Source organism: Leuresthes tenuis, unplaced genomic scaffold (assembly GCF_036924035.1).
Source record: "Leuresthes tenuis unplaced genomic scaffold, fLeuTen1.0.hap1 SCAF_3, whole genome shotgun sequence".
NCBI lineage: Eukaryota > Metazoa > Chordata > Actinopteri > Atheriniformes > Atherinopsidae > Leuresthes > Leuresthes tenuis.
In genome coordinates, this window is record NW_027325357.1 from 10,862,855 (window position 1) to 10,877,961 (window position 15,107).

The window sequence follows — 15,107 nt, forward strand, 5'->3', positions numbered from 1 at the left end:
TGTTTTTTTGTGTATATTTCCTAACCATCTTTACTGATGCCACAGATGTATACAGAATGCAATAACTGACATTTAGTGAGTTTTCAGTTTTTGTGGCAGAGGTTAATATGATGGCACAGAAAGTAAGAACTGTCAGGAAGCTGTTGTCACTTGTGCAATACTGGTACACACGCAATGCAACAGTTCAAAGGTCATTAATGGACTGGGGTAATTAAGGGTTATGTCACAAAACTGGAGTTTAACGGTGTCTTTAGACATGTTGACCTTGTGGCTCTTTAGCTTTAATGGGCACAAGGGCCCAACAAGAAAATAAGTCATTACTGCAAAAATTAAGTCCTTTGTTAAAATGCCATATCTTGCCACTTCATAAGCATAAACATCCAATCCCCTACTCTACAAACATCTCTCTTGTGACCTTATTTTTTCTTTCTGTCTTTAGTTCTCCTTCCTTTTTCAGTCTCCTGTTTGTGTGTCTGCAGCTCCGGGGACCATGTGAGCTAAGAGGCGATAAAGACACATTCTGGGTGGGAATTCTGATGGCGTTGACCAATGACATTGTCTGTGCGTACATTAACCATGGATGGCAATATGAGAAGCTTTATCTTTCAAGTGCAGGCATGTGTTTATGTCTGATATTGGTAGGTGTGAGGCCGCTTGAAATGTTTAATTAACATTAAAATGCAGCTATGACATAATGCCAAGCACAAAGAGATGGAGAACAAAAGAGCCTAAATTACTCTGGGAACAAATCAGTCAGTCTAATTTTGTCTTAATGTTTGTATTGGGTAAGAGTGCAAACTATTCGGTTTGGGCTGTATTGATTATTGGGGTAATCACAGTCTAGGGAAATATGAAGAATGAACAAATATGAAGACATTTTAGAATAAGCCTTGTTTATGGTGTTGTTTCCTTTCTCACTCTGCGTGTGATGGTGAATCCCAGTTAGGTGCAGAATCCAATCTCATCTGCTTTCACTGCAATCCCAAAATCACTTCATCTGTATAAGATTGAAAAAGTGAGAAATACCAGTCTTCCTCCTTTTTCAAGTTTACTTCTAATGGCACAGTAATAACTTCCCTGCTCCCCCAAGTTATTACATTTTTCATTTTCATTGCTATGACAAAAGGACCCAGTGAGATGAAAATGCTCTTCATTCATATTTAGCTATATGTTTGTAAGCTCCAAGACTGGGCTTATGACTATATTTTCACACTGGCAAGTGAAAAATAACCTTGTATGAATGGCTACCACAAGCTCATATGACGTATTTGATGAGTAATCAGGAGTTTTGTTTTTAAGGCCAATCAATATATGGTCAATGTGTAATTATTTTTTTTTTCAAATTAAAAGAAGGCCTGTTATTTTATGAAAATTCTTTATGAAACATGCAGAGAATGTGGATGTGAGGAATGTGTTGTGACTTTTGTCAGGCTTAAAGTCACAACATATTGCTGCAGAATTAGTGCCAAAAGCTTTTGAAGCTGATGATCACAGCAGTTTGAACTCTCTGTCACCTCATATCACCCCTAGCAGTGAGTTGGCCAATTTTGGACCCCCAACACCCAAAGCTAAAAAAGAAAAAAACAAAACAAAAAAAATAGAAAGTAGAGAAATAACACCCTAGTTATGAAGATATTCCTCATGATGACTGTATATATCTGTGTACAATAATCCATTTCCTCCTAGAATCAGCCTCAATCCCTGGCAGACACTAGTTTCAGAGAAAGTTAGGAAGTCATCAGAGACAATGTTTAACTTTCTTGTTATTGAAAATTAGACCAAAAAATAAATAAAAAATCCTGATTTTGTCTTTTTAGTTTCCATTTTAATCAGTATGTCGTGCAAATGGTTAACACATTTTAAGTGTGGTACTTTGTACCCAAGGAACTGTAATAGTGAATTCTTATTACATTTTTGTTGATTGCATCAGTATTATAGTTTATAATGAAGGCTTTTCTTCTACGATGTGTTTTGACATGGAACTCTTTACAAGTCAGGCTAAAACAACTAATTTATTTTCACATTGCGACAGGTAGAAACAACTGCACATACTTCTTAAAACTGTATTTCAGCTATTTTTAGAATGTCTGTGAAATTTTAAAAAGTTTACAGCTAATAAATGATTAATACCTCCTTCCCCGTGGTTTATAGATAATTTGCTCATTTTAAAATAGGAAATGATGTACCTGCTTCTACAGCCTTCACAGTTATATTGTGCCAGCCTGCAGTCTCACGATCCAAAATTTTTCCCAATGTGATCGCACCCGAGTCAGGATCAATGTGGAAGATCATGTCCTGGTCTGTTGTCCGATCGATGGAGAACCTGGCAGAAAATAAAAACAAAATTTACAAGAAAGAAAGAAAGTGAAACAGTAGATGTAGGGAAATATATCTATGTACCTATCTAGGTTTGTCTGGTTCTTCAAATCCACTTCAGAATTTGATTAGTTTTCTAAATCCAACCATATAAAATTAATGTATTCTCCTGTGGTCACTGACCAGAGAATCAGTGCCAGAAACCATGATAAGCAACTCTACAACCAAAGGGACCGAAGGGATGAAATTATTATTTTATGTGACCTTATTTCTGAATTATGAGCCATTTTGGAAGAGGACACTATAATGAAAAAGATTTTAAATTTAACAAGTTCAATTTTCCTAACTACATAAAGGGGGAATGATCAACAGACTAATAAGAACAGACATTGCTCAGCTGATCTTATTTACAATAAATAAACCTGCTCACAAATAGACTTGACCTAATAGATATGTTGCTATGATAATGCTATGGTGACCAAAGTGTATTCAAGAACCAATAAATCTAAGACCATGTCAGACAGTCAACAACACTCCAGCTAAAATATAAATCCATATATAGAGAAATGAGTCCCTGGAAAAAATAAAACAGCACCTGATACTGACCCTAACACTGCTCATTTTTTGTAGTTGAGTGAAGCAATATAGATACCCTTCCCGAGTTGTGAAAAAAACAAACAAACATAAAAAGGTTCTTTGTGCACTCTAGATAAACCATAAATGGATCTTTCCTCTTTGGGGGTTCTGGGTGCTCTCAAAAGATTGGTGAGTCAACAAAAATCTGCTGAAAGGTTTCTTTGTTTTTAGTTACCGTCTCTCAAAACTCACACACACACACACACACACACGCACACACACACAACTCTTACTCACATATGCAGCTGGCTTTCTCATGCCCATAAACCATAAAGAACCGTGGACTCTATCAGCTCTTGTGCTTTCTGACAAACATGTCAGCCAGTATCCTTGTAGTCTCATGAAAATGATGGTTCGATGTTAAACGGTATCAATCCATATCATATTAAACTGCTGTGGAATGGTAATTAGAGCATTAATCATTCATTTGTAAAACAGCATGGTTTGTGTAGGTCCACTCATGTCATGTCAGAGTATTGCACTGGTAAATCTATTCTCTAACATTGCAGGTAGGTTGACTGTGATGCAGGCAGACCTGCTAACACCAATTTTGAATACAATTATTAAAATTGTTATTTCTTCCTTCACCTTTCATTCCATTCTTCACATCCCGAAACTGCAATCCCAAAATGTCAAGCTTCGGTTCGCATTACGTTTTCAAAGAGTTAGATTTTTTCAGTTCCCTTAATCACAAAAAATGAAACGGAAAAAAGGAAAAAAAAAAAGACCGAAATAAATCATTGATTGCAATGTGTAATGCAATCAATCTACAAAGAATACAAAAACTCTACCCCTTCCCAGGTTCAAAATCTATATAATAATAGATGTTCCTAAAGATTGGAATTTTCATTGTGTTAGTTTATTGAGTTGCATTACAAAGCATTGTAAAGTATATCATAACATATAAATGTAACTGAATGTAAAAAAAGAATGTAACTGAAGATATGTGTGAATTGTTACAAAGTGATATTCCCTCAAAACTGGACATAAGGAAAGGTATCGTATGTACAAAATTTGTTCCTATTGCAATTAGCTTATTGCTGTCACTGAGTCAAGTTGAGTATCAGATTCACATTTCCTGCATGTTTACATAAAATTCTCTGCATTAAGGGTACCTCATTATGCAGAGGTTTAAAGAGGGTGTGCTGCTTATTCCAGAGAGCATGAGCTTTTTCACTTTGCCCACATCTGTGGGTGTCTCCTGGCCAACTTCTTTTTTTGCTTTCACGCACTCACCCATTTCTTCACTCAAAGACATCCTCACACATAAAAACACAGACATACTCATATATGCTTGCACATGTATCACCCACATACTTTCAGCTGCAGGCTGCCAAGGCAGCAGTGAACGACAGCGCTGCCATTGTGTTGTGCTTTATTACACCTGGAACCCCGAGTCTCATGCATTTTTAATCTTGGTAATTTTCACAGGCCCTCCGTGTGTTGGAGTATACTCCGTCAGTGAGACTGTCATGGCCCTTATCTACATTTCCCACCTTCACACTGCTCTTCTGAGGACATATAATGCAAAGACCTTGATACAGAAGATTACCAGGGGATATTATTTTATCACACACAGTGATCTGGGAGTAAAACATAGACAATCTAAACATGTTTATCAATTGTACCAAATGCATTGTTCTTGGATCTTTTACTCCATCTTCAAAAGGAATTCATCATGTGTGCTACATGTGTATCTACAGTTCCTTCAGCAAGTGAGTTATCGTTCTTTGAAACTGCATTTTTAAGCCTGAAAATGTGTTCTTTAAAAACAGTGGTAAAGCAACACAATTTTTGCGAACTAGTGTCCTGTAAAAACAATATAAAACTCTTATACAAATGTTTGCTTTTTAATGTGATGCGAGTATAACTTCAACAACAATATTTCATTCCCATTGTTTGATATGTGTTTAATAGTGCATTTTATTTATAATTTTTTTGTATGTTATGTTGTTAACACAACCAAAATGTCGCTGCCTTATTCAAACTGAATGGTACTATCAAACCAAATCAAACATAATGCACGATTACAGCCTCAGTGCTGTTTGGTATAACTTTTGAATAGCAGTGATCTGGATCCCAGTGTGGATCATGATTGTGATTACAGTTTAAAAAAAATTAGGGTATGAAAGTATAAACTTTGGAGACCTTCGAGACTTTAGAAAGCTCTAACATAAAAAGCTACTCACTCAATGAAATGGCTCATTTAATTGTTTCAACCGTTTTTCAAATGAGCCACGTGTGTGATGTAGATTTCACAGTTTTCATAATATATGTATAATCTATTTTTTTATAATTCAATATAATGCATCATTATTTTTTGGTAAAATCAGTCTTTTCAGTTCATACCAAACAGGTTTATTCTTCACATCTGGATCTCTGGCTGTGACTATTCCGACCAGTGCCCCGACTTTGGCATCCTCCTGGACTTTCATGATAGTGCCATCTGCTGGTTGAAAAACGGGTGGCTCATCTATGTCCGACACGCTCACCCGGACAATGGTCTGGTCTCGGAAAGACCCCAGGTCCACAAAGCGAGGATCGACATGCTTATTTACTGCTTCTACAACAACGTTATGTGTCCGCTTGCTTTCAAAGTCCAGTGGCTGAAAAAGAAACAAACAGGATTCTAAATTAAGAGTCAACACTATTATCATTCCTTATAAGAAAATGACACAGGGCAGAGTTGTGACACTGTTTGCATGAGGCTAAAATAGAAAGACACAACAGCAGCAAAGACTGCTGCAATTCCGATTCCAGCCATCAGCGGCAGCACTGAGTCGGTGCTGCAGAACACATGTAGCATTAACAGGAATCTTGGGTGATCAAAATGCACATGGGCAGGTCTGAGTACCCAAGATATAGTAAGGATACCAGATCTGATTGCTCAGAGCACATACAGAGGTGTTCGATGATTCAGTTTCTCAGCCAAACGTAAGAACTACCTACTCAGCACCTCGAGCTAGTTAAATAAAAAAATCCCATTTATCAGCAGTCCTGTATTGAGTTGGGTAGTCATACTATCAGTAGTCTTCCGTTTTAAATTAGGGTGTAGCCAATTGCCCTGGCAAACCCTTTAAAGCGAGAAACTGTGTGTTTAGTCTAAGGTTAGGTCACTGGACTTAAAGGTCATCAGTCTGTTTTTGCATCAAACTCTGGAGGTAAATTCAGATGCAGTTTTGCCGAATTAGAATTGTCCAGGATCACATATTACATAAGATAAATTATATAAGCTATAGTTTATTCATAGTGTGGAAGTAAAATCGGATTTTAAGCGATCACTCAAGACACCAATTGAGATGCATATGAATGCCAAGTTACGCACCTAGAGCTGTCGACTTGTGATGGGATCACACAAGATGGAGTACCCAAGATGCATTTTAATGCAAAGTATTGACAGGGTCTATGTCTTCCTCTGAGGTGATGGTTTCTTTCAGGGTATCACAGCAGTCGCAATGTAACCAGTATGCAATCACAACTGGCAGCAAAAATTATTAACCCTTTTTTTTTACTTCAATCATTTCGCTCAGTCAGTTTCTTGAAAGGAAATGTAACCAACTCACTTGTTGGTTTCTGACTAGTTGAATTCCAATCATTTTCAATTACCTAAGGTGCTGGAGGCTACACAATATCAATATTGGCATGATGATATATGACGGAGAAAACATAAAACAGTTAGAAATCAAGTTAAAAGCTAGGCAATATTTATGTCTAGAATCTAGATACAACTTACAAAATACCTTTTCGAGTCATGACATAAGGACACCCAATGGATATTGTAATATTATTTTATTAATGGAATTCAAATCCTAACTTTGGTCATTACACTCAGTTTCTTCAGAGATATTTGTTAGCGAATTTATTGACTGTTACCACACTGAAAGATCCACTTCCAGTTCAATCTTCCAGCAGATGACTCAATATTACATTCATGTAGCTTTTGATGTAATTTGTCTCACAAGAAAGAATATCATCAAGCTGCCCCGTCTTTGAGGCAGCAAAGCAAAGCCAATTCAAAATATCCCTCACAGCTGACATGAGGTTCCTCAGCAGAAAAATAGTTTTTGTTGTGTATAAAACTTTATACTATGGTGAAACAATTCCATCTTTGATTTGTCTTTGAAGAAAAACATTAATCCCAAAATCTATTTGTTCACTGACAGACTACGCTTTGTCAAAGTTTTTATATAATTGCTTGTTTTTGCCAAGTAAAAATCCATATTAGTTCTCAGAAAACAAAAACAGCACTGCAGCAATGCTTTAATTTAATTGTACCTTCTTGATGGAGACAACAGCTTCCTGTGTCTCTGCATCTGTGGTGACCTTGAAGAGGTCCCCTCCCTCTTTGATCAGATAGCTCATGTCTGTGTTCTCTCCCATGTCTGCATCTGTAGCAATAACACATCCGACCGGTGTCCCAACAGCAGCTCCCTCTGACACTGAAAACTGGTACATCTCTGGTGAATACAAAAGGTGGCCCCAGGGAAAAAAATATAGAAAGTTCAGCCAAGGTGTACAGATGAATTTGTATAAAGCATCACAGAGAGAGCAAGAGGAGATGGGAGGCAAATGTTGCATACAGGAGAAGATGAAGAACACCAGCAAAGGAAAACTGAGAAAAAGGTGATGTATAAACATAAATATACAGCAACTTGGTCGATGGCACTTGTTTTTAAACTTACTTTAGAAAAATAATTGACTGGATTTACATTAACATGACTTCATATATGCCTCTGGATTTGAAATGTATCCCTGTTATAGTACAAGATGTTCAATATCATACAATGTTGCATTTAAAATCTTAAATCCTACACCTGATGTTTTGTTGTAAATGACAGAAAGCACCAAGGGAAATGTATGCAATCCGCCAAGGATCATTATTATCTAGATAACTACCAAGAAGATTAAACACTTTTGTTCTCAGGAGAGACATTTTGAGAAAACTTCAGAGTCCTTACATTTACCATATGTCATCCTCCTGTGCGACTGATTTATGGATCTGTGTTCCAGATATTGCCCCGTATCCTGTGGTGGTGCTGCTATAATTCTGCAAGGTTTATCACTATGACTGGGTGAATATGACTTACTGGGATGAAAAAAAGGGATTCATACACAAATATGAAAAGGTGTGTAGAGACATATCACACATGCAACTAGACTGTCAGATGCAGTACCCCTAGCTTTATCAAAAATAATGGCGCCATGAGGTTATAGTATTGGTTTAACCAGAAAAAGATGGAAGAATAAAAGGCTGAAATGGAGGCCAAAAGGCCAATTACATCTAATTGTTTTTGTAGGTTTAACATTTAGCATGATATAATATCAAATATTAGAGAATTATGACTTTAAAAAGGTGTAAAACCATAAGTACATAAAATGACAATGACCAAAGTCTTCATCTGTTTATTTTAAAGTAGAATGTGTAAGACTATTAACTGTGCCTGTGTGGTAAGGTGAGATTGACTGTAATTTTAGGTGCATGATGTAAATCTGATCGTTCAGTTTGTGCACTGAAAACCATATGAGAGCCATTAAGCCAAAAAACAATTTGTCATGATAAATGTATTCTACAATCAACTGTATTGATTCTTGCTAAAAAAGAAAGATCAAATGTGCAGTGAAACGCATCAGTTCTTCACATTTGATAGGCTATGTTGTTATGGGCTGCTTGTATGAATGGCCCATAAATCTAATTTAGGTGATTTCCTTGGACTGTATGCAGGCCATTCATGTCACTGCCTGATGGTGTCAGTGGCCTGTAGTTTTGCAAAGACGCACTTTGTCTCTTTATAATGCTCTTATTTCGTCATCTAAAGAGCAAGGTGTCGTTTCCAACTGCTTTCTACCTCTCCTCCTACATCACCATCTCCTTTTCAGTCTAAGGCAAGAGAATGTGCAAAATACACTCACTCTGTGGGAAACGTGGTGGGTTGTCATTAACGTCTGTGATCACTATGGTCACCGTGGTGGAGCCAGAGAGACCACCCATTTGTCCAGCCATGTCTGTTGCCTTGACGACCAACTCATAACGATCCTGTGTCTCACGGTCCAAATCTGCCACTGCTGTCATGATGATTCCTAATGATTGAGAAAAGGGAGGAGAGTTTAAAGAGAAGAGGCAGAGAAAAAGGAAGAGTAGCAAAAATGAGGCCACTAGAAAAGTTAAATTATGTGTTAGAGCTTGTAAAGATCGTTCCTCCTTTTAGTTTGAATATCAGCTTTGGATAAGCACTGCACTATGGAGACTCAAGTACAGCGTTTTCCAGTTTTTACTCTTCAAATGGGCTGGAGTGGAGAGTCATGTTTGCCCTCTGCATATACACCATTTTATGGCTTACCTGTATTAAAATGATTAATATATAGAAGTAGAATGAACGCATGTCACAGCCACCCTAAACAGCATTACAACTTAACCATGGTGATGAGACTGTAGTCATGCAGGAGAATTTGATATCCAGAAGGCATGCAAGGGGACATACAGTACAATAAGTGATATAACATGAGATAACAGTTGGGAGGAAAAGTGATAAACAGAAAACAAGCCACTGACAGACATATCCCAATGTTTGGTTAGCATTTACCTCCAACTTGGAAAACAAAATTGTCCAGAATCATATTGTCCAGTATCATATTGTCCAGTATCATATTGTCCAGTATCATATTGTCCAGTATCATATCAAAATAATTTGTTGCACTCAACTTTCACTGTTTCATGGACTAGCAAGAATTAACATGCTCTCCCCCCTTTTTTTCAGGATTTGAAAATAGGGTGGATTACATTAGTACCCTAAACCTTTCTTGGTTTAGCAGTATCAGCGGTTGGCTGCTTTACACTGCAGTGCTGATATAATTCCACTTTACCCTTTGGGATTTTTGATATCAGAATCTTTTGATGCATTTTCCAATCTTTGTGTGCTCTCTCACTCCCAAAGGTTTACATTGTGTTGGTTATGCAGCTCACTGATTTCAGTCACACTTAACTTTGGGCCATATTCCACGAATATCCAAAGTAAAGTGCATGTATCTGTGCAGTTAAGTGGGGAGACAAATGACATGCTCTTCTTTCATCCACCAGAGGCCAGAGGGGATGCATCTAAATTAAGGCTCTTCAAAGTGAAGCCTTAATCTGCAATAAGTATACTGCTACAAAATCATGGTTTAACCTTTGCAGTTAGATGATTCTTCATAGTCTATATTATCAGTTATCAGTCAGTTAAATCTGTATGTTTTATATCCCAATGCATTTTTAACATAGGCTCAACATTTACACTAAGACCATGTATATCAACACTGACATAGAGTAAGTAGTATTAATAATTAATCCTATCATTCAATTTTTGTATCTTTACCATATCAATATTCTTTCTGTTTCAATAATGAAAGGTGAGGTATGTCTAATTCTACTGTGTACTAACAAAATTCATGCAATATGTGGCTTGTTCAAACATTTGTTTGAGTACTCTGAGGTATCAGCTTGCTTTCTCTGATAATCAGAGTTTCATTTCTTCTGCCACTGTGTGAAACCAGTGATCCATACATTGTGTATTGCTGAACTTTCACAGGTGATGCCATTGTGCTCTGACATTGCAGTGGACAAATGTCCCGTGGACAAAACCAAAAGAAATTATGCAATCACTTCTTTTAAAACTGCATACATACACAGAAGCTGTTTTGTTATTTTTAAATTTGTTTTCTCGTTTTTCTGAGCCTTGAAAATATGTAAGGCCCCTTTGTTGCGAGTGTGTTTTGGATGTAAGTAGTAGAAGTAACTGGCTCCGTGTTTACCCGGACCAAAAAAAAATAAATCCTAGGCATGGAACAATGTGCAGTTTTGCATTTCAAGAAGCACATAGCAGCCCCTTGCTGCAGTGATATAATTGTGAAGGTTTGAGGTGGCATATAAAAGAAAACACATGTCAGCATGAAAGGCATTCAGCAGCCTGTGAAGCAAGTGTTGGTCCAAGATTTTTTTTCAGGAGCAAATAAAACTGATATTGTAAACTTGACGGTTTGTTTTCTTGTGTCTTTCTGTTCCTATTCTGAGTGAGAGTGATATTAATGAGGCAGATTTCACAGCTGCTCTGTCTCCTCTTTATGTTGACCTTCTTGACTCACACCTATTACCGTGGACTGCCTGCCTACAAGATGGAGAGGGGAGGATGTGTGGAATAGGGTTGTGGGGTAGAAACTGGAATGAACCATCCAGTCTCCTGGCTTGTCCCACCAAGACAGAGCCATTTATCATCCAGGCTCCCAGAATGACCAAATCAAGTGCTGGAGACCAAAAAGGGAATCATTAAAACTTTAGTGTTTTCCCTGGGGGTGTCATTCGAAGGCAACAGCAACGCTAAGCTACTACTGAACGACGTTCAGGTTTACTCCAATAAGCTCTTTACCTGTAGGGAAATATTTTCATTGTATAGCTAAGGGATATAGTTCCCAAGCTACATCTGAACATGGTTGCAGTATAATGCAGACTTTAATATAATGTCAGATGATTACTTGCACACATATTCTGTTATTAGATATTTAGCTTTAATACTGATGGGTATGATAATCATAAGCATAGTCTAAAGAATAAACAAGGTAGTTTGTAAGAGTTAGCCTACTGTAATTAGGAAAAAATGTAAATAACTTTAGTAAACCATTTCTGCTATTGTTGTAACTTTGCTGACTTAAAAAAAAGGGCACAAGATACTGTCCAGTGAGTAGCTGTGAGGGGTCACTGGCTAAGACTGTCTAACATTGCTTGTGTTTGGCCAATTGATTCTATATTTCTGGCCACAAATTTTGATTGATCTTGGGTGCTGTTCTCTCTGAACTGTAGATCACTTGAGGTGACACTGAAAGAGCAGAGGACACAAATGAATCTTCAGAGTAAAGGAAATAAATAGCAGTTTGAGAGAGTGTTTTCTTACCCGTGTGTTTATCAACAATGAAAAACTTTTCTCCATCCAGAACACTGTACACCACTCTGGCACTGCTGCCGTACGTAGGGTCGTCAGCATCTGATGCAGTTACCTTCATAACAGATGTTCCTGTCGGAAATACACAACATAATGTCACAATAGGTAATAATTACTTCAGAGCAAGGAGGAAACAGGGGGCAAGAGATCCTAAAATATGATTTTTTGATTGTGTGAAACTGGTGCTGGGTCTCTGTTTGTGAGGACAAATATGAACTAAGTATAATAGGAATCATGTGTGTGCCATTTTGTGCACAAACCTACGTCTGCATTCGTGCATCCTTGTCCGTGATTATACTTGGTAGAGGGAACTGTGGCATCAGTAAGCTATTTCACCCCATAATTTTTCTAAAGTAATATTTTGAACCAACAAAAAATGACCTTTTCACTACACCAGTGATCAGAGTTGTTTTGCATGTGATTTGCACAGATGTTCTCAAAGATGAAAGGAAACATAGGAGTTGTACAGTGAACATTACATCCTCAAAGACTGTTAAAAGCTACCAAAATACTCAACAAACAATTAAATGCAATTACCGACACATAGCCAATGAATACAGAGAAAAGAGAAATTTTCACAAGAAATCTTTAAAGGGTGGAGGGCTGTCATCGAGAGCAACAGGGTCAAAGTCATTATTTCCCACTTGGTGGGATATTTTTGTCAACAGTATGCATACACAAGCCCCTGGCAAATATGTGTGCACATCTCCCCATTTAGTCACACATTTTAGTTAAAGCTTAGCCAAGAGCCTGTAAAACTTTTAAGATTCCTAATTATAAAGCAAAGAAACAAATACATGTTTCCCTTGGATTGTGGGGCATTTATTTTTTTCTCTATAAATACTCTCACATATTTAAAAAGGAAGATACAAAGGAGGATGTTCCAATGTGCCACAGGTCCTCAAGGACAAAGAGTCAGTCTTTGTCTCTATTGCTCTGGCCAGTGCTATGGTAATTACTGACAGCTGGTGCTGTCCACTAAAGGTCACCAGTGTAGCTCCTCTCAGAGCCCTGTCATGCTACTGTCCAGCTACATAATGACCGTATGCTAATGAGGCTAACTAGCGGTAAGTGTCAGAGTGCTGTTTGTTTCCTGTCAATGAGTAGTGATCCTGGGGGTGGGGGTTTGGGAAGCCAGCAGCTTATCATTAAATTTAGAAAGCCATTACATCAGATGGCTCAGATTATTGCTCTGCCACTGTCACCTACAGCATTTTTTAAATTATTTTTGTATGTGTATAGGAGCTAGCCACTTTGCACTATATGCCATACAAACAATTGTTGTGAGGGTTTCAGTTAAATCTGCATTTGCATGCATTGTGGCTCAGAGTGAATTTAAAATATTGCACATAAACTCGATTGGAGTGACTTTGTAATTCATATTCTGAAACGTATCACACAGTCATTGCCCATTTCAAATATCAGATTGATCTGTGGAGGATCAAAATATGGAGGATCAAAATATGCTGCATTCCAATTGAGGAATGAGTGAGATATCATTCTTTTTGAAAACAGGAGAATGTAAAGAGGCTAGGCATTTTCATTACACTCAACAGACATGGGGGTTTGTTAATTCTGCTTACCCGGCTGGCCCTGCTGCTGTAGGTCCAACAAAGCCATTTTCATCCATGGGATTACTCCCTTATCTTAATTTTCCTCAGGTAACAATCAGTTTGACGCTCAGCTGTTTCTGAATACTGCTGGAAGCAGTGTCAGTTGGTTTTTGAATAACTATATAAATGCAAATGCTTTTTTATTGTGTTTATATTAAGCAGAAAAATGAGGCACTGAGTTTGGCACTGGGATCCTTATTTAGGTTCTAGCTTTCAAGAGTTTTTCAGTTGAGAGAAGTAATTACTTCGAGTCATTGCTAACAGTATCTGTTGGTGTCACTTAAGCAGATTTCAGAGTTGATGGAGTTCTAAGAATTCAATTATTTAATAATTAATGCATATATAGCACTGACAAGAAAAGCATGTCTACTAGACAGAGGGTTGGAATAGTTATTATCCAAAGAAATTATTTTCTCTCTACAATAAAACTGAAATCACAAATTGCTCTCAGATGAGACAGCTAGCTCTGAAGCAATGATTTTAATTACAAAATGTACTTTTTTTTCTCTCCTTGTGGGCACATTTGGTTGGGTTGTGTTTCTGTAGTCTGGTCTAATCACAATAAATAATACAATTTCTTCTTCATATTCTCCCCATATCCATACAACAACACGGCTGGTGGGATCAAATTTAAGCTGTGATATTTCTCCAGTTATTTTGTAACCACAGCTTAAAATTTCTAAATAAATCATTTTGATGAGACCCAGTGTTTGATTGTATCAACTTTCTGGAAGAATAAGTATGTATCACATCCTGACATCAGTGTTGGATGTATATATGGATTCAACAGAGTCATTAAATGCCTGACCACACTGGGCTTCATGAACAGAACACATGAAAACCATAATAACATAACCAGATACTCTTTAAAGGCACACTACATCTCTTTAGTTTTCGAAAATTCTGAGTCATCTTGTGTCAGTTGTAATTATTTTGTAGTGGCATGAAGCTTAAGAATGTAGTCTGCAGATAACTACATAATTTGCAGGCAGGACACCAGTCCTTCACAGAGTTAATACAGAGACCTACAATCATGCACCCTCACGCTTACGGTAAAATCAGAAAAGCCAGTTGGTCTCACATACATCTTAGTAGGTTTCTTTGGACTAAAGAAGGAAACCAAAGCAGAGAAAGGTCTCAGTAGAGATTCATGCCACAAACCTTCTTGCTTTGTGTTGGCAATGCTAACCACTGCTGTGGCATCCTCATTCTAAACCCTATTTATAAAAAAAAGAACCTGCTGTCTTCTTTTTTTTACATGTAACAAATGTTTTTTTTTATAAAAATATAAAATTGCGCAACAGAAGATTACATTTTATTTGTTTATTTATTTTTACCATTCACAAAAGCAACAGTGTGTCGCGATGTTTCACACAGTGACTTGTACTCTTTGGAAGACTAGGCAGGGTCACTCAGTTTCACTGCCGTGCAACTCCATGAGGGTACAGCTTCCTTATTTATTAAATCTTCTTACAGAATCGATAAGTACTTGGGGTTGCAAGGCAGTCATGTGTCAATATTTTCAATCTTTATTTGTTGATATTTCTGCTATTCTATCATTTTCATTTAGGTACAT

General features: G+C 37.3%; 1 protein-coding gene across 1 annotated transcript in view; it reads right to left on the minus strand.

The window, feature by feature from the left end:
• Positions 1-15,107, minus strand: part of LOC140303139 (cadherin-22) — a 148,303-nt gene that overhangs the window by 31,536 nt on the left and 101,660 nt on the right. Inside the window, exons 5-9 of the mRNA XM_072381771.1 lie at positions 11,871-11,990; positions 8,863-9,030; positions 7,228-7,409; positions 5,302-5,558; positions 2,187-2,323 (exon numbers count right to left, since the gene is read on the minus strand). Of these exons, the coding sequence (XP_072237872.1) occupies positions 2,187-2,323; positions 5,302-5,558; positions 7,228-7,409; positions 8,863-9,030; positions 11,871-11,990 (864 nt within the window). The remainder of the gene's footprint in view (positions 1-2,186; positions 2,324-5,301; positions 5,559-7,227; positions 7,410-8,862; positions 9,031-11,870; positions 11,991-15,107) is intronic.